Genomic DNA, 24699 nt, shown 5'->3' with positions numbered 1-24699 from the left:
GCCCAGCCACCATAGTCTATTTGTTAGAAGCAAGTGATGACATTCAGGCCACACTCAAGGGGAAAGGAGTTAAATTCTGCCTCTTAAAGGCAGGAGTAACAAAGAATTTGGTTTTTTTGTTTTTTTTTTTTTTTTGATACAGAGTCTCACTCTGTTGCCCAGGCTAGAGTGAGTGCTGTGGCGTCAGCCTAGCTCACAGCAACCTCAAACTCCTGAGCTCAAGCGATCCTCCTGTCTCAGCCTCCCGAGTAGCTGGGACTACAGGCATGCGCCACCATGCCCGGCTAATTTTTTCTATATATATTTTTAGCTGTCCATATAATTTCTTTCTATTTTTAGTAGAGATGGGGTCTCACTCTTGCTCAGGCTGGTCTCGAACTCCTGACCTTGAGCGATCCACCCGCCTCGGCCTCCCAGAGTGCTAGGATTACAGGCGTGAGCCACCGCGCCCGGCCAACAAAGAATTTGTGACCGTATTTTACAATTACCACAGTAAAACAAACAATAAGCAATAAAAGAATAAATAAGCAAATTATGGAGTATGTTAGAAAGTGCTAAGTTCTATGAAGAAAATTAAAAATAAAGCAAAGGTAAGGGGAATCAGAGTATGTGTGTCTACGTGGAAGGGATGCAGGTTGCAATTTTAAATAGGGTGGTTAACACAGTCCTCATTAAGAAGGTTAGATTTGAGCAAAGACTTGAAGGAGGCAAGGAAGTTAGCCTAGCAGATATCTGGAGGAAGAAAGTCCCAAACCAAGGAAATAGCTAAAGCCAAGGCCCTGAGGTAGGAGTCATCCTAGCAAGAAGAACAGCCAGGATGCCAGTACACTTAGCATAGAGAGGGGGGTTGGTGAGTGGTAAAAGGGGAGGTCAGAGAGGTAAACTTGGGGGTTAGGGCTGGAGGACATTGTTGGCTGTTGTAAGGATTTTTGGTATTCTCGCTTAGTTCTTAATTATATCTACTTCCAAATATTCAATGAAATTGTGTGTGAGAGAATGTTTAGTATCAGGAATGTATTTTATGAAGGCTAGTTGCTTTTATTATCCAAGTATTGCAAATTTTTGTTTTTAGTTAGCATAGTTATAGAAACAACTTTCCTTTACCTCATCAAAGGTGACAAAAACTTTTTCTGAGGCAAGTAGAAAAGAATACTGATCATGTTTTATTACTAGCACATTTTTAATTGGAGAGGTGGGAGAAAAGTCAAGGAAAGATTATTTCCATAGATGAAATTAAATGAGTTTATTGTTTCTACAGGAATGTAAAGAAGAAATCAAAATGGACCCAAGTATGGGTGTGAATTCTATTACCATCTCTGTTGAGGGTATGACTTGCAATTCCTGTGTTTGGACCATTGAGCAGCAAATTGGAAAAGTGAATGGTGTACATCACATTAAAGTAAGTTACTTTTTTGGAAATTGAGCTCAAATGCCATTGACTAGAATTCTGCTAGGAAATTATTTCACAACTGAGATAGAAGCAAACACGTTAACACATCTGGCAATAAAGACTATCATACTTCTAACCCTGAAGCTTGATAAGTTTTCTTTGACCCATTAATTCCTCTTTTTAAAAAAAGAAAATATGTATGTATATTTCAATTTAAAAAATCTGAATATGGAACCTTGAAATTATTGTGGTGTATTTATAGATTTATGGTTTATAAGTATATAAATATTGATATTTATATACTTTCACTTTTTATTACTCTGAATCTGATACTTAAATATATGTTCTCAGAGAATGGGTTAGTGGGTTTTCTTTCTCTTTTATAGCATGACAATTATTTTGCAATTAAAAATTGAAGTGAAAATATCTAGGAAATTACTGGCATACCTTGTTTGGTATGCTCAATGAAGACATTATTGTGAGCATCAACAACATTCTAAATATACTATGGTTGAAGATGCAATTCAGTTTATAAAAAAGCCTTCTGAAGACTGCATGAGGTGCCTGTAGTTATCTTAAGATTTTCATGTGTACTGGCAGGGCTTAGAAACTGATGGCCTGCCTGTAGGCCAAATCCAGCTTTGCCACCTGCTTTCATATGGCCTGTAAGCTAAGAATGGTTTTTATATTTTTACATGGTTGAAAAAATCAAAGAAGAATAATATTTAGGAACACGTGAAAATCATGAAATTCAAATTTCTGTGTCTATAAGTAAAGTTTTATTAGAACACGGCCACATTTATTCACTTATATATTGTTTATGGCTGCTTTTTCACTACAACAATAGAGTTGAATAGTTGTGACAGAGCCCAAATGTGTTGCCCTTGTTGCTTCACACTGCTCCTTGCCACACTACAAAGCACAGTGATACTGTTATAACTTGACAGTGCCTTGAATGCCACTTGTATTGCTATACCATAGCATTTCATTTATTTTCTGTTACCAGCACATGCACATCATGTCAAAAAAAAAAAAAGAAACAAAAGAGAAAAATGGACTTTGGGTGTAGTACTTTTAAGGCACAGTGGCGTTTAGATTATTTTGTTATTGAATTAGATGTCAAGCATTGTTTATTATATAATGACATGAGCAGTACAGAAGAATACCCTATATGTCAACATTACCAGACTAAGTATTCATCACAGTCTTCCCAGCACTAAGAAAAGCACCAGTCAGAAAAATTTGAAAATTTAAAATAAAGTATCTCATCACAGCAGAATTTCTTCACAAAAATAAAAAATGAAAATGATGCTACAACTAAAGTAAGTTTCGCAACTTTTCCTGTCAGGCCTGTTCCTTATCTGCAAAATTGATAGTTGCAGTGTTGGTAGTTCTACATCTTTCACAGAAATATTGTAATGTAATACTCACTATCAAGTTTTTAACACATACCTCAACATACCATGTAAGTAACTATTATTGTAAAACTTGAGCTTCTTCCCAGGCTTCTCCAAGTAATTCATATGGCAACATCTCTTCTTTATTTATTCACACTTGATTTTTGTTATAGCATCTTAACATATCTCCTGCTATAATTCTGTCAGAATCTTAGTGAAAAAGTGATTTATCTCCATATTCCAATTTTTATACAATGAAAATTAATTATTAATATGATTATAATAAATAAGTAAGAAAAGCTAAACAGCTCGGTGGCACCTCCTAAACACCAGAACCCAAAGTACCAAAGTCAACACAAAACTACTCAAAAGGGAACATAATGATACCATCCTCTCGTGTATCCTGTAAAAATAAATTTTAATGTTCCTTTGTGCTCATTTTTAGACATAGGCATAGTATGTTAAAGCTGCAAGGGGTCTTAGGTATGACTTAGAGAATCTAATCCCCTCATTTTATAGAGCAGGAGACTGAAGCCCAGATAACGAAGTGACTTGTGTTTGGTACACAGCTACCTAGTATCAAAGCAAAACTAGAACTGAAGTTCTGTGATTTCTGGGCCAGTGTGTTTTCTGGTCATATAGTATCTGTGGATGCATTTTAATTTGCATATGGTTCTCAAACCTGTCATCTCCAATTTGTTCTCATATCACTTCTAAAAAAAGCAACCTGCTATTTCATCATAAAGGTGCCTCCTACCAGCAAATTGCCACTTTAGCTTTGTATCATTGGTCTCTATAAATTCTCCCTGGAATACTTCTAGTATTTTTAGTATAAGAAACCTTGAATTATGTTTTGTTTGTCATTACCTTTTTAATATTTTTATTTACATGTTTATAAAAATGTCTTTGATTTAAAGGCTTTGCGGTCAGAAAGTATGTTTTGTTCTATTTTTTTAAATTAATAATAATTTGCACTGTATACTTGATGAGGTGTTTTTGTATATGTGGTTTGTTTTTGTTTTTGTTTTTTTGAGACAGAGTCTTGCTTTGTTGCCCCGGATACAGTACAGTGGTATCATCATAGGTCACTACAACCTCAAACTCCTAGGCTCAAGTGATGCTCCTGCCTCAGCCTCCCAGTAGTTGGGACTACAGGCACAAGCCACCATGCCTGGCTCATTTTTCTATTTTTAGTAGAGATGAGGTCTAGCTCTTGCTCAGGCTGGTCTCGAACTCCTGAACTCAAGCAGTCCTCCTGCCTTGGCCTCCCAGAGTGCTAGGATCACAGGCATAATCCAGGTTTCTCAATGTCAGCACTATTGACATTTTGAGCCGGCTAATCCTTTGTTGTGGTGGGTCATCCTGTGCTTTGTATGATGTTTAGCATCATCTCCAACCTCTATCCACTAGATGCCGGTAGCACCTCTCCCCAGTTGTGACAACCAAAAATATCTCTAGACATATCTAGATGTCCCTTGGTGCAAAATTGCCCCCAGTTGAGAATTACTGCTATAGTCCCTTCTGAGAGAACTTACTATATGCCCTTTGGCTGTTCAGTTAATATTTGATGATGGTGAATTGTTTTATTGAACAGGCTCGTGTGTCCCTGTTTCTTTTTCTTTCTTTCTTTCTTTTTTAATCTCCTAAATGTTTGCCAGGACCTTTTTTCTTCATATTAGCTTCTTATGGTTCTTTTTTGCTGGTGACGGGTATAGTGAGCAGTGGTTCTTAAACCACAGCATGAGAATCAACTGAAGGACTTGTTAAAACACAGATTGTTGGGCTCCTCCCCTATAGTTTCAGATTCATTATGTCTGAAAAGGGCCGATGACTTTGCATTTCTAACAAGTACCCAGTTGATTCTAATGGTGCTGGTTCTGGGGCTATAGTTTGAGAATTGTTGTATTGCATGGCATTTACTTACACTAAAATTTAGCATAATTTATCTGAAATTTGAATTTAACTGAATGTCCTGTACTCTTACTTGCTAAATCTGGTAACCCTATTTTAAAGTCATCCTCCCACCCCACACACTTTTAGCCCCTCATAACCACTAATTGGTTTTCTGTCTCTAGAAGTTGTACCTTTTTTAAACTGTAACATAAATGGAATCATGCAGTATATAGCCTTTTGAGTCTAGCTTCCTTCACTTACCTTAACGCACTTGAGATGCAGCCACGTTGTTGCGGATATCACTAGTTCTTTTGTATTGCTGAGGAATATTCTATTGCGTGGATGTACTACAGATTTTTTAACCTTTCACTCATTTTTTTTTATTTCAACTTATTATGGGGGTACAAAAGTTCAGGTTATATATATTGCCCATGCCTCCCCATCCCCCCGAATCTGAGCTTCAAGCGTGTCCATTCCCCAGATAGTGCACATTGCACTCATCACGTAGGTATGCACCCATCCCCTCCCCCCAACCTCACCTCTGTCCGATACAGAGCTCGGGGAGTTCAAGATGCTTCCCGCTAATGTCTCCTCTCCACAGAGCCCCACGTTTCCCGTGGTGATTTTGCACCGACTTCAGGCAGATCCCTGTCTGAGTGGGTGTGGAGGCCAGTGGGGAAGCAAGACGTTCTCCTGTGGGACTGATCCCACCTCACTCGCTGGTGAGGCGGTTGCATCCGTCCCATGCTCTACTCTCTATTGATTGTCTCTAACTCTCCAGATGTTCGAGATCTTATCTCCCATGCACCTTTTCTTTTTCCTGCTTTTTGTGTCCCCCGCTGATTCTCCATCGAGTCGCAATGCTGTTCTTGCGGGGGAGCGATCCACTCACGTGTAGCAGACCGAGATGTACACCTCCCTCTCTGGAAGCAGGAATCCAGGAGGTTACATCCACTCTACCATCTTTTTCTCTTGATACATTTCTTTAATTCAAGAGTCCTATGAAGTGTGGTGCTAATATGCAGGCAATTCTTTTTCAAATCTGAAACTGTAGGTGAGAATTTTATGTCTGTGTTTCATATTCATCTTGGCCAGAGAGGACAAAGTAAGCTTTGGATCCATTTTATTGTTTGGGGGAAAAGCAGTGTTTCTCATTTGTTGACTATATACTCTGGTTATCTAAGACTATGTTGATAGCTGTGGCTAGAAAAGCTTTATTTACATAGTGTAAGATTGCTTCTCTTAAGTTTTCTATCCTGTAGGCATCCATGTGAATACTTAGGTATGAATTTTCCATTTTCACTTCCTCCAAAAGTAGGGTTTTCTTTTGTATTTACCATCTATCTTGGCATAACTCCAGTCTTAGAGGCTTCTGCACTGCTTCTTTCCTACCACGTCCCCCAACAGGGGTACTTTGCCTTTAATTTGCTCTGGGGAGAGAGCCATGTTGGCAAAGCTGAGAGATGACAAGTAGTTATTTTATTTATTTACTACACTGCAGGTTTTCTCAAATGAGTTTATCTTCAACATACTCAAATTTATAAAAAACATATGGTAATTTTTTCACTAATCATAAGTGCAAAAGTTAGAAGCATATTTTGCAATTTCTTGATTAGGAAACAGAATAGCAAAACTAGCTCTGCAACCTTCGGTCTTAAAGCTTTAAAAATGAGTTGTTTAATTTCAGTGAGTGATAAATATGACACTTGCACTTGATTTATCCTCAAATGAAACTAATTAAACCTCCTCCACTTGATCTAAGGTGGGGCTGGTGCTGAAGGCCAGAATAGAAGCTGAATCTTACTAGTTATATAGTAGTGTCTGTGCTAATTGCAATAGTGCTGTTTTAACCATCTGGAGACTAGTTCACATAATTTTTTGTCAAATGACTTAGGTACTTACTGTCCACTGACTACTAATGTATTTTCCAAAACCCTCAACTCTCTGTCTAGCAAACTATTGTAGGTGAATATTTGTTTCTGCCAACATATCCACATATAACTATAGGACTAGATTCTGATTTGATATTTGCAACTACATTCCTACTTCCCCAAACAGCCTATTTTCACCCACTCATATATAAGACTGCTATTTCTACTTCATCTTCCCAGAATTCACCACTGCTTAATAAGGTTTGTTTAGGGTCAGACAAATGCAATTGAATTTTGATTACATTGTAAATGAAGAATAGCAGCAATATAATGGGAAAGCACTTTGTGTTATCAACAGTGATTTATATGAATGCCAGTGACAGATACTCAAGGCTATACTTTCCAGGGCAGATTCATAATTTGATTGCTAAAAATAAAAGAAAACACACTTTTCCTGTCGTTTCCAGCTCTGCTTCTCCTCTTTCAATCAAAAGCCCTTATGATATAGGATATATTAGTGAACTTTCTTCTTTTTTCTTTCCTTTAAAAAATATTTTACTAAGTGTTAACTCTTCTAGGCCCAGAGATAGATTTCCTGTGAAGTTAATGAAGCTTAAGCTTCAGAGCCACTCATTTGCATTAACCTCCTTTTAAGACTCTGGAAGAAGTCTTAGCAATGTGTTTACATGGTCATGTGTTTTTGTGCAATTTGCAAAAGTAAAATATTTTAACCACAATCCTTTAAGACCACTGTCCATTTCCACTTTGACTCCCCTTCTGTTAGACCTCCTTCTTTGTGTTGGGTGGTATTTAAGTGGTTGTGAACATTTTGGGGATCTTACTAAAAGTTGAGTTGGAGGTATGTTTATTTTGGAATTGGTAGACTATCTGGCTATGTGTGGTTCTTAGTCACGTCTGTGTATAGAGGAGTTTTTGCTAGGAATTCTGGTATAAGATTGGCTTCCAATAATATCCCTACCACCAGTGGTGTCAACTCAGTGTCATGACATGAAGGTATAGAGCCCAGTTTAAAACTGGTAAATGTGTGTTATCATTCAAAGAGTATGTGAGATTATTCACCGTACATGTAAGCTTGAAATACCCTGAAATCTTACAGTTTATATATGAAAGAAACTCTGTAGTTTTCCCAAATTTGACAATAGTTCTAAAAATTTACCAATGTCCAGCTGTGATGTTGAAAGGAAATTTTCTAAATTATCATTAATAAAAATTTTTTTTTATATATATATTTTTTTTTTGAGACAGAGTGTCACTTTGTTGCCCTGGCTAGAGTGAGTGCCGTGGCATCAGCCTAGCTCACAGCAACCTCAAACTCCTAGGCTTAAGCGATCCTACTGCCTCAGCCTCCCGAGTAGCTGGGACTACAGGCATGCGCCACCATGCCCGGCTAATTTTTTCTATATATATTTTAGTTGTCCATATAATGTCTTTCTATTTTTAGTAGAGACGGGGTCTCACTCTTGCTCAGGCTGGTCTCGAACTCCTGACCTTGAGCGATCCACCCGCCTCGGCCTCCCAGAGTGCTAGGATTACAGGTGTGAGCCACCGCGCCCGGCCAAAAATTTTAATTTAGAGGAAAGACTGAATTATTTTTCTTTTCTTTCTATAGAAATGATTTTATAAAGTCATTGTCAAATGAAGCACCCAATCAAAGAATATACAGCCAATAACATAGGAAAAGAAAGTATTAGAGAGGTGTATCAGACATTATTAATAAAAATATCATTGGTATTAGTGGTATTTGTTAGCTTAAAAATTTATAATTTGTGATTTTGTTATCCATTCAGAATATTTTTTGTACAGAATTTTGTTATGTATAGTTTTATATTTTTCTTAAAGCAGATCCCTCAAATTATTTAAGTTTCAGAGGCCATAAAATGTAGATTTGCCTCTTTCTAGGCACCATATAGAAAAAGGTCCTTGTCCAAACATAATTTATAGTCAGAATGTAGCTCAACATGATAATAATACATAAATATTGATCACTCTTATTTGAGACAGAATCTCACTGTGTTGCCCTGGCTAGAGTGCAGTGGTGTCATTATAGCTCATTGACACCTCAAACTCCTGGGCTGAAGTGATCCTCCTGCCTCAGCCTTCTAAGTAGCTGAGACTATAAGTACATGCCACCTGACTAATTTTTGTATTTTTTGTAGAGACAGGCTCTTGCTATGTTGCCCAGGCTGGCCTCAAACTCCTGGGCTCAAGTGATCCTCCAGCCTTGGCCTCCCAAAGTGCTAGGATTACAGAAATGAGCCATTGCACCTAGCTGTTGATCACTTTTTAAAGAATGGTAAGGTTTAAAATTTCTGGATCAAGAGGCTGGCTCCTAGGTCCTTGAGGGAGATATTCTTGGATTGTAAAACAAGATGGTTTTAAGAAACTGGGGATTTACTCCAGTTATTATTATTATCCATTTATAATCCCCATTAGAAGTGTTCAAGAGTTCCCATTTCTTGATATGATTATCAATATAGCATGAGATTGATCTTTTTAATTTTTGCCAATTTTATATGTGTAAAATGCTATCTCATTTGAGTATCACTGATCAACAATAAATTTAATTATGTTTTCAAAAAATAAATAAATAAAATTTCTGGATCATAATTCCTGAGATTATAATTAAGACTAATGTGCAGTTATTTTAGAAACCAGATTTTGGGAGAAGAGTATTTCAACTAAATCAAAGTAGTGTTTGGAATGAAGTAATATAATTGTGATATTAAATTGAGTGAAGTTGCTTTACTGAAAAATGCAACAGTGGAGGCTGGGCGAGGTGGCTCACACCTGTAATCCTAGCACTCTGGGAAGCTGAGGCTTGAGTATCGTTAGAGGTCAGGAGTTCGAGACCAGCCTGAACAAAAGTGAGACCCCGTCTCTACTGAAAATAGAAAAAAATAGCCAGGTGTGGTGATGCGGGCCTGTAGTCCCAGCTACTCAGGAGGCTGAGGCAGGAGGATCGCTTGAGCCCAGGAGTTTGAGGTTACTGTGAGCTAGGCGGATGCCATGGCACTCTAGCGAGACCCTGTCTCAAAAAAAAAGGGGGGGGGGTGAGGTCTATTTCCCCACTTAAAAAAAAAAAAAGAAAAAGTACAACAGTGGAACAGATTAGAACTTTAATTAACAGAATTCGAGGAGAGTAAATAGTCAAGGAGTCTCTAATTTTGGAATAAATAGAAGGAATATAATTATTTCCCTTTGCAGCTTTAGCATTTAAATACATTTTGGGAATTGTGTCTTACATTGTATAGTAAATGAGTGTAATATTCTTATTTTTCCTGCCAATGTTAAGATTGTAGACTTTAAAAGGATTAACCTGAAGTTTAATCTAATAACCCAGGGGTCTGTTCAAAGGAAAAATAAAATGAGATGATGTTAAGGTCTTTCTCCAGGATTGTTTGGCCTTGTGGAAAGTAAAAATGTAAAAACAAATTTAGTTAGATATAAGTACTGAATGACTCCAAAGGTTAATGCCTTATTAACAAATTACGTTGTCCCTGAAACTTAGAATGCTAACTTTTTGAGTGTTTTTCCCTTTTACTCAGATAAAGGCTGCGGTCTGTTATGTTTATATAGACTATCCTTTTAAAAATGACCACCTAGCTGGGCATGGTGGCTCATACCTGTAATCCCAGTACTTTGTGTGGCTGAGGTAGGAGGATTGCTTGAGGCCAGGAGTTCGAGACCAGCCTGGACAATGTAGCAAGACCTTGTCTCTGAAAGAAAAATAAAAAAAATTAGCTGGACATGGTGGCTTGTGGCTATAGTCTTAACTACTTGGGAGTCTGAACTGGAAGGATCACTTGAGCCCAGGAGTTCGAGGCTACTGTAACTATGATCATGACACTACACTCCAGCCTGGGTAACAGAGTGAGACCTTGTCTCTTAAAAAAAACACAAATGACCACCTAGTTGCTAGCAGTTACTAAATTCCTCCTGTGGATCAATAAATACATTCCTTACTCTCCTTAAAGTTAACTAGGTTTTTTTATTATTATTGAAAAAGTAACACATGTACAGAATAAAATTCCTCTCCCAAAGGAAACCAATTATCCTATGTATATGTATCCTTCCAGAATGACTATGAATAAAACTATTTACGTGTACATGTGTATCTACTTGATGCGTGTATCCCCTTTTGCATCTTGCTTTTTTCACTTAGCAAATTTATCGTAGATGTTGTTCCATATCAGTATATAAGAGACCTATCTAATATTTTCATTTCTATTTGGGACTTTTTTTGAGTTTCCTGACTTTTGCTATGGCAAATAACAGTGCATTGAACATTTTGTTTTTCAAACTGATGCTCTCTCAACAACACTGTATTAGAGTAATATATGCATTTTGATTATTAGAAATTAGTAGGTAATAATCATCCATCCATGAAGATGCAGAATCAGCTATTCAAAGAGGCTTAGGTTTCTGATTTAGTTGAACTCTATTCCAAGGATCAAAGAAAGATCAAATCCAAGATGCAAATTTAGCAGTAGAGTAATGGTGTGAAGAGTGACTTTCACTACTTCCTTTGTATACTTTTGTATTTAAATTTTTATAATGAATAATCATGCATTTGTTGTATAATTTTTGAAACAAAATGAAAATATATTGGAAATTTCTGACAAAGCACTCAGTTTATGGATAGTTCAGTTCATGAAAAACAATGCTACAGCTTAACAAAAACTAATAAAATCTCTGTACCATTTTCACCTTAAAATATTTAATGTTTGAATTTTTAGATTGATTTGCGACTATTATCTTAGTTTCTAAGAATTGTCTTTTTCTAGTTTATAAACTGATTTAATAGTTTTGAGTGGCAATGTTTATTTAGGTTGGTCAATAGGATTAATGTTAATAGAGCTTGATGGTTTCCTTTTATGATATTTTAATTTTTAGTATCCTAAACTGAAGCATCAAAGTAGTGTTACTCTATTAATATACACACATTTTTTCAACAAACAATAATTGAATTTTTATTGAGACTATATGTATTATAAATGGGGCTCCTATTATAAATAGTTTTTGGTTGATTCAAAACATGAGTGGTGGATCAAATATATTAGAAATTCAGGATTATTGATGAATTATTTCACTTTTCTGACTTCAGTCTCCACATGTGTAAAATGATAGAATCCTTTCAAGCTCTGAAAAATCTCTACCTTTATGTTGAGTTGTTATATGAAAATGTAAGAAAGTGAGCTTTTTTAAAAATTTTTAATTCTGTAGCCATTATATACAAGAGACTTGAGAAAGTGAGCTTTAAACCATCTGAAGCTCTCACACTGACTGAACAGCATGCTAACCTGAATTTATTGTGATGACATATAAATTGATGCCTGAGTGATAAAAAAAAATTTCAGTGTGCTAAAACTTTAGCCAAGGAACTTTCCCCATAGTGACTGTTAAAAATGGGGAAATATTAAAATGTCTTGATTGTCAATTCTGCTGAAAACCCAAAGAAATATGTTTTTATTTTATTTTTTTAATTACAAAAGAAAATGTTTATTATAAATGAAAAAAGAAATCACAAAATATTATAAAATCTATCAGATGCCATGAACGTCACAAAATTCAAAATTCTGAAAGTAAATTAATACAGTCATGCATCACTTAATGACAGGGCTATGTTTTGAGAAATGCATCATTAGGCAATTTCATCATTGCATGAACATCATAGCATGTACTTACACAAACCTAGGGTATAGCTGACTACACACCTAGGCTGTATGGTATAGCCTATTGCTCCTCGGCTAGAAACCTGGATATCATGTTACTGCACTGAATACTGTAGGTAATTGCAATGCAATGGTACATATTTGTGTATCTAAACATATCTAAACACAGAAAAGGTACAGTAAAAATACAGTATTACAATCTTATGGGACCATTGTCGTATATGTGGTCTGTCGTTGACAAAACATTGTCATGTGGTGCATGACTATATTTTTATTAATGAACTGCTCTTAAGATGCTTTTTCTTCCTGCACTTTGGGCTATTTTGCCTCTAACTGCCCCTCCATATGACAATGGTTTTGTATTATAGAAATATGTTTTTAAATCATTTTAAATTTAAATGAGCATGGGAGAAAATGTGAGTATGGAGAAAACAAATAATATAATTAAAATTTGGTTTAAACACTAAAAATATTTTATGCTTTTCGGGTGTTTTTACTTATAAGCTACACATTGCTCAAATCACAGGCACAGAATTTTAGTTTTTCCAGGAAATTGGAGCTCATCTAGCCTAATCATTTATAGATGGAAAGAGTGTGGACTTTGGAGTTACATACACTTGCATTTGAAACCTAGCTCTTTCATTTTCTTGCTGGGTTTCTTGGGCAATTTATTCCATTTCCTAACCTTTATATGGGAAACTGGATTACCTTTGTCTTAGTCTGTTCAGGCTGCTATAACAAAATACCATAAACTGGGTGGCATATAAACAACAGAAACTTATTTTTCCAGTTCTAGAGGCTGGGAAGTCCAAAATCAAGGTACAGGCAAATTTGGTGTCTGCTGAAGGTTGACTTCCTGGTTCATAGATGGCACCTTCTGGTTCATAGGTGGTACCTTCTCATTGTATCCTCACATAGTAGAACAGGCAAGGCAGCTCTCTGTGGCCTTTTATTTTTATTTATTTATTTACTCTTTTTTTTTTTAAGAGGCAGGATTTCACTCTGTGGGCCAGGCTGGAGTACAGTGGCCTGATCATAGCTCATTGTAACCTGGAACTCCTGGGCTCAACTGATCCTTCCACCACCTCAGCCTTCTGAGTAGCTGGGACTTACAGGCATGTTCCACCACTGTCTGGCTAATTTTTAAAAATTTTTTGTAGAGATGAGGGCTTGCTATGTTGCCCGGGCTAGTCTCGAACTCCTGGCCTCAAGGGATCCTCCCACCTCGACCTCCCTAAATGCTGGTATTAAAGGCATGAACCACCACACCTCATCTGGGCCCTCTTTTATAAGGGCACTAATCCCAGTCTTTAGGGCTCTACCCTCATTACCTAATCACCTCCCAAAAGCCCTACCTCCCACAGGCCCTACCTCCTGTCTCATCTTGGGGGTTAGGATTTCAACATATGAATTTTGTTGGGACATATTCAGACTGTAGCACCTTTCATTATCAAATAAGAAAGAATACAAAAGAGAAAAAATGTACTAGTGACAGCCCAAGAAGTGATAGTAACAAAGATTTTAGCTTTCATAGAAAGAGCCAAAAAGATTATTTTGTTTAGGCTCTGAGGAAACTGAAGCCCTTGGAAGTAGGGTGATTTGTCCAAGGTCCTAGCTTTGATATTACCTGAGAGTATATACAAGATGCAGCCTTTGTATGTGTATGCAAATTATACAGAAATCATATCCAGATCAAGTATACTGTGCCTGAATTTCATTTTTGACATTTAAGAGACGCAGAACACAATAAACATTAAAATAATGGATCTTTATAATTCCTGTGACAGTACCCTCACTATTAATGCAATTGAGGCCACAGAGTACATTTGGTTTATTTTCCTTTTCTTCTCTCCCACCACTGCCTTCATCTAAATGCAGTGAACAGTCCTCCACCTTGAGTCTTCTCTAGGAGCTATATTAATAGTTTGTAGGCTATTATGTTTATTTTCAGAGGAACTATTTATATAATGGAAAAATAGTTCCTCTGAAAATAAAAATAACAGCATTAATTCCTAATAAAAGATTCTGAGAAAAAAAATAAGCTGTTGAAACTTGGTAACGATGTGGGTAATGAGGGGGAGGTTACTTTGGGAGTAGGAACATGTAAAAGAAGAGCAGTACAGACTTAGAATCAGACTGCCATATTTCCCTGGCAGGGGAGATACCATGATCATGCAGGTGGTTTTCCCAGGGCGAGGCTTATCCATTGCACTCTGGATTTGCTGACCCCTCGATTTCCCCAAATGTGGGAAACTTGACTGCATAATTTGTGGTAGTGGGGGACTGTGTTCATGCTTTCCCCTAAAAAAAAAAATCAGACTGCCACCAGCAATTTCCAGCTTTATGCAGTCGTGCCTGGTTTTGCTCACCATTGTATCCCCAGCAGCTAGCACAGTGCCAGGCACTCAGTAAATATTTGTTGAATAAATAAATGACATCTTGGCTTCCTGTCCAAAGATCTAATACCCAGGATTACATTGTGATAATTACTGTGTGAATTTCCTCTTAAAGAAAAAAAGATCCTGTTTAATTTTGAGGTCCTTTGAGACCTTAGGTTTGAAAAATCTCTTTGATATCTAACATTTAGAGGAAAAGTTGAGTGCTGTACCCCCAAGGAGGAACATTTTTCTTTGTACTGAGTGTGGTTGGTCAACTTTAAAACTCACAAATAGAATTTACTAAATAAGGAAGTGTTTTCCTGTCTACAGCATGCAAATTGCATAGGGTAATATGACTTCTTTTTTGTATAGTATTTTATACATAGTTTCCTTATATTTTTCATAAATAAAAGATAGGCTAAAGCAGTAGAAAGTATAGCAAACCATTCAGTGACAAAGTAGTTTTTGCTTTTAACAACAGAACAATTTCTCACTAGGCATGATGGTAAATTGACATTTGTTATTTGAGGAAAAATATTTCAAAATTAGGTCTTGTTTAAGCAATACCAGATAAAATATATTTAAACCCAAAGGGAAAAGGATCCTTTCAAGTTGGTACTTTATCAGAAAAAGTACAATAGTACCTAGAGCAGTACTGTCCAAGAACATTCTGTGATGGTAGAAGTTTTATCTACCCTGTCTGGTATGGCAGCCATTAGCCACATTGGTCACTGAACACTTGAAATGTGGCTAGTGTAGCTGAGGAACTGAATTTTTTTTTTGAGACAGAGTCTTGCTTTGTTGCCCCAGGTAGAGTGCAGTGGCATCATCATAGGTCACTGCAACCTCAAACTACTGGACTCAAGCAATCCTCCCACCTCAGCCTCCCGAGTAGCTGGGACTACATCTGTGTGCCACCATGCTTGGCTAGTTTTTAAAAATTTTTTGTAGAGATGAGGGTCTCACTATTTTGCTTAGGCTGATCTTGAACTCTTGGCCTCAGGTGATCCTCCCACCTTGGCCCACCAAAGTGCTAGGATTACAGATGTGAGCCACTGCGTCCAGCCAGGAACTGAATTTTTAACCTAATATTAATATATTTTTGTTTTGAAAAATTATCATCTAGTAAAATTTACTTCTTTTGGTGTACGGTCCTATGAAGAAATTCTTTTAGTTTTATGAATGTTAATGCATGTATAGATTCACTTAACTACCACCTCAACCAGTACATAGCACAGTCCTGTTGCACCCCAAAACTCTCTCATGCTATGCTGTCTCCCGCCTCTAGCTCCTAGAAACCACTGTTTTGTTCTCCATCTTCCCCTTTAGTTTGGATGTTTAAATTACTTAAAGTCATTTTTTAAATCAGAAAATTATGAGCCTCGGGTGGGGGGCGGCGGTGAGATTAAAGTTTAAAAGATCTCTTTAAAAACAAAAAGACACAAAAGCCTTCATTTGATAGTGGCTACAGTTATATGACATCTTTTTCAAAAGTTTATGTCTCAACTATATGTGGTTTGGCTAGTCCGTGATTTATTCTTGGAAAATGTTAAATAGTGTAATCCAATATCAAATATAAATTATTTTCCTAATTCTTTTGTTTTGGATCATTATAGTAGTGATCTCTTTCATCACTAAGAACAAGCTAACCAACTAGAATTATCAGAGTCTTAGAAACTTTCTATGTCATGGACAAATTTCAAATTTTCCCCAAATACATAGTCATCAATTATCAAGCTAAAGGAAGAGTTAAAATTGGAAGTTCATTAAAATAGGTGAAAGATTTAACTATATAACTATTGTAGACAATTGAAAGTGAGATTTTCTACTCTGAATTACTTTTAAATATATTTTTGAGTTTTTGTTTTATGGAACAAAACTTTTTACTAGGAATTAATAATTATAATAATATCCATATTTTAAACTGCCTTTTGAATATTGATATCCTACTGGCATCTCAAAACCAACAGTTCCAGAACTAAATTCTTCATCTCTCCTTTCCCTCCACTCTACCCTCTTAAATTCCTCCTGTTTTCCTCCTCTCTTTCTGATATCAGTTAACGGCATCATCATCTAGCCACTGGTCCAAGCCAGAAACTTTTAAGTTTTCCTAGTCAGCTCCCTTACCCTTTATATCTCATTAGTAGGCCCTGCCCTCCTAAATGTACCTTGGAACTGCCCCTTTTCTCTTTACACCCAGTGTTCATGCCTTAATTCAGACGCTCTGTTGCATCACTGTTGGAATTGCAATAGCCTCCTAGCTGATTTCTCTTCCTCCTGTATCATTATACCCCACCTTAATATCATCTTCCACACTGCCTCTAAAATGTTTCTTCTCTAAAATGAAAATATGGTCATGTCATTTCTCTGCTTAACTTTTCCATGACTCCTCATTACCTATAGGATATATTACAAACCATGATTGGTATATAAGACCTCACAATAAAGCAGTTGCCTAATTCTCCAGCCTCTCATCTTTCCCTACTTTTGTGTTTTCATTTGTCTGAAATTCCCTGCCTCATATATCCTGGAAGATTCCTGTTTGTCCTTTAATGCTCAGTTGTTATCTCCCCTGAGAAGCCTTTTTTGACCCATATTCCCAGGGATGAATGAGTATCCCTTTTTTGTATTCTCTGTCCTAATAGTGCTTCCTGTGACTGTGACATGTTTAGCTTTATATTCTGAGAATCCCAGTTGCTGACACACATAATAAGTGCTCAATAAATATCAGTTGTTCAGTTACTTTTACATAACTCATTGCAGTTACAATTGACTTTCCTATTTATTTACTCATATGATCCTTATAATAGCCCTGAGACATAATAGGGCATATTTTCTCATTTTTCAGATGCTAGAACTAATGAGTGTGGTTGACTACTAAGTGGAGAATTGACACTGGAACTCAGATCTTCTGACTCCCAACCCAGTATTTGTATGGATGTGTCTGTCTGTCTTCATTATTAATCTTTGTAAGATGTTAGCCAAATAAGTGTAGTCATGACAGTAAATTATATGCAGTAACTGAGCTTTAACAGTGTAGTCATTGTTCTATAATCTAATCAGGCAAAAACAACAAAGATGTTCTTATTTTGAACAAGATTAATACTATGCCCTAGTGACTTAGGGGGATATAGGAGTATATGCTACAAAATTCTGTGAATACTGCCTTCAGTCAAAAATTGGTATGTTTATATCTTTTCTTGCCAACAAAGTTACCTTAATTGAAAATCTTTTTAATTTTTGTTTATTTATTTATTAGAACACACTTAGGATAGACATCTGTTTTTTAATTGATATGTAATAGTTGTACATATTTTAGGGAATTGAACATTTTTAAGATTAAACTTCGTATTACCTTTTTATTTTTTTGTAGTTGATCTTGTTTCCTGTATAACTTTTTGAATTGGTAGAGTATGAAGTGTTAGAGTAATTTGTGAAGGGAGGTGGTAGGAAAGAGTAGTTTGTATTTTGTTGTGAAATTCTAGGGTGTGTTTGTCCATGCACACATTTCAAATGCCTGATCAGTACCACAGTCATGTACGCCTACCTATAACTTTATCATTCTTATAGGTACACAAGACGTTTTATGTTTCTTTCCAATGAAAATAGTAAAGATGAAAACTACTAGGGAAACTTCATTAGGTTGAGTTATGTGTTTCATTCTTCTTCTTCTTTTTTTTTTTTTTTTTTTTTTTTTTTTTTTTTTTTTGAGATAGAGTCTCACTCTGTTGCCCGGGCTAGAGTGCCTTGGCGTCAGCCTAGCTCACAGCAACCTCAAACTCCTGGGCTCAAGCGATCCTACTGCCTCAGCCTCCTGAGTAGCTGGGACTACAGACATGTGCCACGATGCCCGGCTAATTTTTTATATATATATTTTTAGTTGGCCAGATAATTTCTTTCTATTTTTAGTAGAGAGAGGGTCTCGCTCTTGCTCAGGCTGGTCTCAAACTCCTGAGCTCAAACGATCCGCCTGCCTCGGCCTCCCAAGTGCTAGGGTTACAGGCGTGAGCCGCTGTGCCCGGCCTTCCTTTTTCTTGAATGTGGTGCAATGATTAATATTTTTTAAGTCCTGTATCATAATTTAATTAAATTGATTTCTGAAATTTCTTTCCAAAAGGTTTCACTGGAAGAAAAAAATGCAACTATTATTTATGACCCTAAACTACAGACCCCAAAGACCCTACAGGAAGCTATCGATGACATGGGCTTTGATGCTATTCTCCATAATCCTAACCCTCTCCCTGTTTTAACTGACACCGTGTTTCTGACTCTTACTGCTTCACTGGCTCCACCGTGGGACTATATCCAAAGCACATTGCTCAAGACCAAGGGCGTGACAGATATTAAAATTTCCCCTCAGCAAAGAACTGCAGTGGTGACAATAATCCCTTCTATAGTGAATGCCAATCAGATAATAGAGCTAGTTCCAGATCTCAGTTTAGATATTGGAACACTGGAGAAAAAGTCAGGAAATTGCGAAGATCATAGTATGGCTCAAGCAGGTGAAGTCATGCTGAAGATGAAAGTGGAAGGGATGACCTGCCATTCGTGTACTAGCACCATTGAAGGAAAAATTGGGAAACTTCAAGGTGTTCAGCGAATTAAAGGTAATATATCTGGTATTGTTTGATTATTTTGTAAGGCTTAGTTTTCTGTTTTGATCTTTAACTTTTGACTTTCTTCTTAAGCATGGGTTTTGAATCCATGGGACTAGAGTGCTTATTGCTTCATTGACGTTTGAGGTACAGATAGTCCCAGGATTAATGTCAGTAAAGTTAATGATTATAATTAAAGGTTAATTGAAGTTTAGCAGAAAAGGCAGCTGGGGTGACGATTCATGGAGTTCAGGGTTCTTAATACAACATGCCTGGGGCACTCTTTACTTCTAATATATTTCTACTAAGGCATGCTGAAACTTGGAGGCCATAGATAGCTACAATAGTCATATCTTTTACTTGTTTCCAGTCTATGTCAATAATATTTTCTGAAAAGAAAATTATCTTAAGAAAAGATGATGACAAGAGTGAGAAAAAAACGATTATTTGTGGTTATTGATTCAGATGTTTTTTGAAGTGGCCCAGGAATAACTGTATTAAATAATTGTTTCTTTTTATTAACTAGTCTCCCTGGACAACCAAGAAGCTACTATTGTTTATCAACCTCATCTCATTACAGTAGAGGAAATAAAAAAACAGATTGAAGCTGTGGGCTTTCCAGCATTCATCAAAAAACAGCCCAAGTGCCTCAAATTGGGAGCTATTGATGTGGAGCGTCTAAAGAACACAACAGTCAAATCCTCAGAAGGATCACAGCAAAGGAGTCTATCATATAGCAATGATTCAACAGCCACTTTCATCATAGATGGCATGCATTGTAAATCATGTGTGTCAAATATTGAAAGTGCTTTATCTACACTCCAATATGTAAGCAGCATAGTAGTTTCTTTAGAGAATAGGTCTGCCATTGTAAAGTACAATGCAAGCTCAGTCACTCCAGAAGCCTTGAGAAAAGCAATAGAGGCTGTATCACCAGGGCAATATAGAGTTAGCATTGCAAGTGAAGTTAAGAGTATCTTGAACTCTCCCTCTAGCTCATGCCTTCAAAAGATTCCTTTGGACATAGTTAGCCAGCCTCTGACACAAGAAACTGTGATAAACATTGATGGCATGACTTGTAGTTCTTGTGTGCAGTCTATTGAGGGTGTCATATCAAAAAAGGCAGGTGTAAAATCCATACGAGTCTCCCTTGCAAATAGCAGTGGAACTGTTGAGTATGATCCTCTACTAACCTCTCCAGAAACCTTGAGAGAAGCAATAGAAGACATGGGATTTAATTCTACCTTGTCAGGTAATTGTAATTTTTTCTTGATTCCACTAATATTCTTCTATTTACATTTTGCTATTTCTTTTGGCTTTTATCAATGAGAAATGCTTCATAGGCACTACCATTTCACTTCTTGCAAATAAGTCCTACAGAGGTAGTCAATGATGTACACAAAGATGCATAAGGCTCTTTGTATAATTATTTATAATATTTAAAACCTAGAAACAATAAATAACTCATGCTATAAGCATATGATGAAATGCTATGTAACCATAAAAATTATGGTATTAAAGATGTCAGGAAAAATGTATGAGATATTTTGTTAAACAAAAACCAAACCAAGCTGAAAAATTATACATACTGTGATCAAAATGCTATAAACAAATGTATATGAATTTATACCATGTATACATTATTTATATATATAAGTGAATAAGATTCCTAGTAGGACATGAATCAAGATTTTAATAATGATTATCTTTGGATGGTAGGTTAGTGATTTTTATTTCCATTGTGCTTTCCTGTGTATTATAAGTTTTTTTTACAACAAAGATGTATATATGTATGTGTTTATATATTTATATAATGGGAGAAGTAAATGCTGTTTTAAACAGAAAAGAGGCTGGGCGTGGTGGCTTATGCCTGTAATCCTAGCACTTTGGGAGGCTGAGGCGGGAGGATTGCTTGAGGCCAGGAGTTCGAGACCAGCCTGGGCAATAGCGAGACCCCATCTCTACCAACAAAGAAAAGAAAAGAGATAGAAATAAAAATAAGATTTTAACTGGGGTTCTATATTTAAGCATTCAAATTAAACTGACTCCAGAGCTATCCCAAAGTCTTCATATTTCCTGACAGCTTTTAACTTTGAACTAAACCCAAAAATGTATATCCAATGGAATTTACCTATGTGAACTTGTTGTTTTGAACCAGAATTGAACCTGGCCTTGAATTAAACTGAAAAATGCCCTAATGAAATTTCTTGCTTTAAATAACAATTGAAAAGTTATACAACTAATTTCCAATGTCATTAATCTTTGCTATTCAGATTAGAATGAAGGATATCAAATAGTAATATTTCCTTTTTAAGCTCACTAAAACTGAATCAAAAATTTTAGTAAATACATGCCCAAATTATTATGGTAGATAAGTGTTAAAGAGAGAGGACCCAGAGACGTACCAAGCATTCTTAATTTTCATATTGATGACAAATGGCAGAGATTATAGAATTTTCACTTTTTAAAATTGACATGTAGTTTACATACCATAAAATTTGCCCTTTTAAAGTGTACAATCCAGTGGTTATTAGTATATTCACAGATTTTTGCCACCATCACCACTATATAATTTTAGAACATTTTCATCACCCCCAGAAGAAACCTCATACCTATTAGCAGTCACTGCCCATTTCTCCTTCCCCTCCCCCAGCTCCTGGTAATCTTTGTTCTATTTTCTATCTTTATGAATTTGGCTATTCTGGATACCTCATATAAGTGGAATCATATAATATTTGTCCTTTTGTGTCTAGATTCTTTTATTTAGTATAATGTTTTCAAGGTTCATCCATGTTGTAGTATGTATCAGAACTTCATCCCTTTTTAATACTGAATAATATTCCCTTAAATGGATATACTCCATTTTTGTTTCTTCATTCATTATTTGATAGAAATTTGGGTTGTCTCTACTCTTTGGCTATTATGAAAAATGATGCTATGAACGTTTGTGTTCAAGTTTTTACATGATCATATGTTTTTATTTCTTCTGGGTATAAACCTAGGAATGGAATTTCTGGATCATGTGGTAACTCTGTGTTTACCTTTCTGAGGAATAGCCACACTGTTTTCCAAAGTAGCTGCACCATTTTATATTCCCACCTCGATTTCTCATTTTAATATAGAAAATCTCAAAAGAGATTATGTGCCCTAAAAAAAGAAATACATTGCTCTCTATTAAAAATTCATACAGAATACCAACATGTTAGAGTCTCCAGTACCAAAATTCTTAAATTATAGGAAAATCCATAACTGCAAAAGGAAATAATTTAAAGAAAATTTAAATAGGAAACATTAGAAGTGTAACTATATCAGGTAGCCATAAAAAATGACTAAAGGCCGGGTGCGGTGGCTCACGCCTGTAATCCTAGCACTCTGGGAGGCCGAGGTGGGCGGATCGTTTGAGCTCAGGAGTTCGAGACCAGCCTGAGCAAGAGCGAGACCCCATCTCTACTAAAAATAGAAAGAAATTATATGGACAACTAAAAAAATATATATAGAAAAAAGTTAGCCGGGCATGGTGGCGCATGCCTGTAGTCCCAGCTACTCGGGAGGCTGAGACAGGAGGATCCTTTGAGCTCAGGAGTTTGAGGTTGCTGTGAGCTAGGCTGACGCCACGGCACTCACTCTAGCCTGGGCAACAGAGTGAGACTCTGTCTCAAAAAAAAAAAAAAAATGACTAAAATTAGTTTCAGCAAAACTTATTAATAGTTTTATCTATCACCACTTATAGTTTTTAAAAATCTTCAAAATTGATGGTGTTTGAAATTATATTGATTCTACATTTCACTACTTCATAATGTTGGATTATCCTTCAGAGTTTCTGTTAAGTTAAAATACTTTGGCATACATAATACATTATGTTGTCGATGATGGACACCACATAAATAAGTTTAGTTTACATAAATATCACTAAAGCAAGTTATATTATAATATTCCTATGCCTCTTACATATAGGAACTCAAATATCAATTTATATCACATATGATAGAAAACAAATATTTTTCATGTTCAGATCTGGTACTTGTCATTATACTAAGCAAGGGCCTCATAAATTTTCAGATTGGACTAAAAAATGGAATTTTTTCTATTCATTTAGGTCTGTAGTTTTGCATCTTTTTTTTTTTTTTTTTTTTTTGAGACAGAGTCTCGCTTTGTTGCCCGGGCTAGAGTGAGTGCCGTGGCGTCAGTGTAGCTCACAGCAACCTCAAACTCCTGGGCTTAAGCAATCCTACTGCCTCAGCCTCCCGAGTAGCTGGGACTACAGGCATGCGCCACCATGCCTAGCTAATTTTTTGTATATATATATTTTAGTTGTCCATATAATTTCTTTCTATTTTTAGTAGAGACGGGGTCTCGCTCAGGCTGGTCTCGAACTCCTGACCTCGAGCGATCCACCCGCCTCGGCCTCCCAGAGTGCTAGGATTACAGGCGTGAGCCACCGCGCCTGGCCTGTAGTTTTGCATCTTAAAGTATGGTTCTCAGACCAGCAGCACCCAGGAGCTTGTTAGAAATACAGATTATCTGGCCCACTACAGACCCATTAAATCAAAATCTGCATTTTAATTTTAATGAATTCTCCAGGTAATTCATATGCCCATTGAAGTTTTAGAACACTATTCTACATAATTTTCTGCATTGACTTCTATGGATAAAATCTATGAATTAAATCTATGTTAAATTTGTTTACACAAATAAGTCCAGAAGCTTGATTTAATGTGATGATAATACCAGTCATGTGCCACATAGTGATGTTTTGGTCAATGATGGGCCACATATACAATGATGGTGATCCCATAAGATTATAATGGAGCATATATATATATATATATATATATATGCCTGATATATGGCACTTATTATTGGCAATGCAGACCAAGAAGGGGAAATGATTGATATTCAGGGCTCGGTGCAGTGGCTCATGTCTATAATCCTAGCACTCTGAGAGGCCAAGGTGGGAGAATTGTTTCAGCTCAGGAGTTTGAGACCAGCTTGAGCAAGAGCGAGACCCCATATCTAGTAAAAAATAGAAAAAAAATTAGCTGGGCAACTAAAAATAGAAAAAATTAGCCGGGCCTGCGCCTGGTGGTGCGTGCCTGTAGTCCCAGCTACTCGGGAGGCTGAGACAGGAGGATCACTTGAGCCCTGGAGTTTGAGGTTGCTGTGAGCTAGGCTGACGCCACGGCACTCACTCTAGCCTGGGCAACAGAGCAAGACTCTGTCTCCAAAAAGAAAAAAAAAGATTGATATTCAATAATCATGCTGGGACATTTGGTTTTCCATATAAAAAAATTCATACAAAATACATGTACCATCTAGGTTTGTATGAGTACAATTTATGATGTTCACACTGAAATTGCCTAACAATGCATTTCTCAGAACGTGTTCCCATTGTTTATGTGTCACATGACTGTATCATATTAAATAATATAATTTAAAATAACTAGTATTTTATGAGGTTTTATATAACAAATGTGAGCAGAAC

General features: G+C 36.4%; 1 protein-coding gene and 1 non-coding gene across 3 annotated transcripts in view; both read left to right on the top strand.

The window, feature by feature from the left end:
* The first annotated feature begins 1279 nt into the window (after window positions 1-1279).
* Window positions 1280-24699, top strand: part of ATP7A (ATPase copper transporting alpha) — a 63016-nt gene continuing 39596 nt past the window's right edge. For both annotated transcript variants that reach the window (XM_069463109.1, XM_069463108.1), the window contains exons 1-3: window positions 1280-1399; window positions 18740-19229; window positions 19744-20469. In XM_069463109.1, the coding sequence (XP_069319210.1) occupies window positions 1280-1399; window positions 18740-19229; window positions 19744-20469 (1336 nt within the window). The remainder of the gene's footprint in view (window positions 1400-18739; window positions 19230-19743; window positions 20470-24699) is intronic.
* LOC138379171 (U1 spliceosomal RNA) lies at window positions 14386-14548 on the top strand. Its single transcript, XR_011231977.1, has one exon. It is a non-coding gene; the product is annotated as a U1 spliceosomal RNA (small nuclear RNA).

Source organism: Eulemur rufifrons, chromosome 30 (assembly GCF_041146395.1).
Source record: "Eulemur rufifrons isolate Redbay chromosome 30, OSU_ERuf_1, whole genome shotgun sequence".
Lineage (NCBI taxonomy): Eukaryota > Metazoa > Chordata > Mammalia > Primates > Lemuridae > Eulemur > Eulemur rufifrons.
Note: the sequence above shows the minus strand (reverse complement) of the source record. Positions and strands in the feature narration are given on the sequence as shown.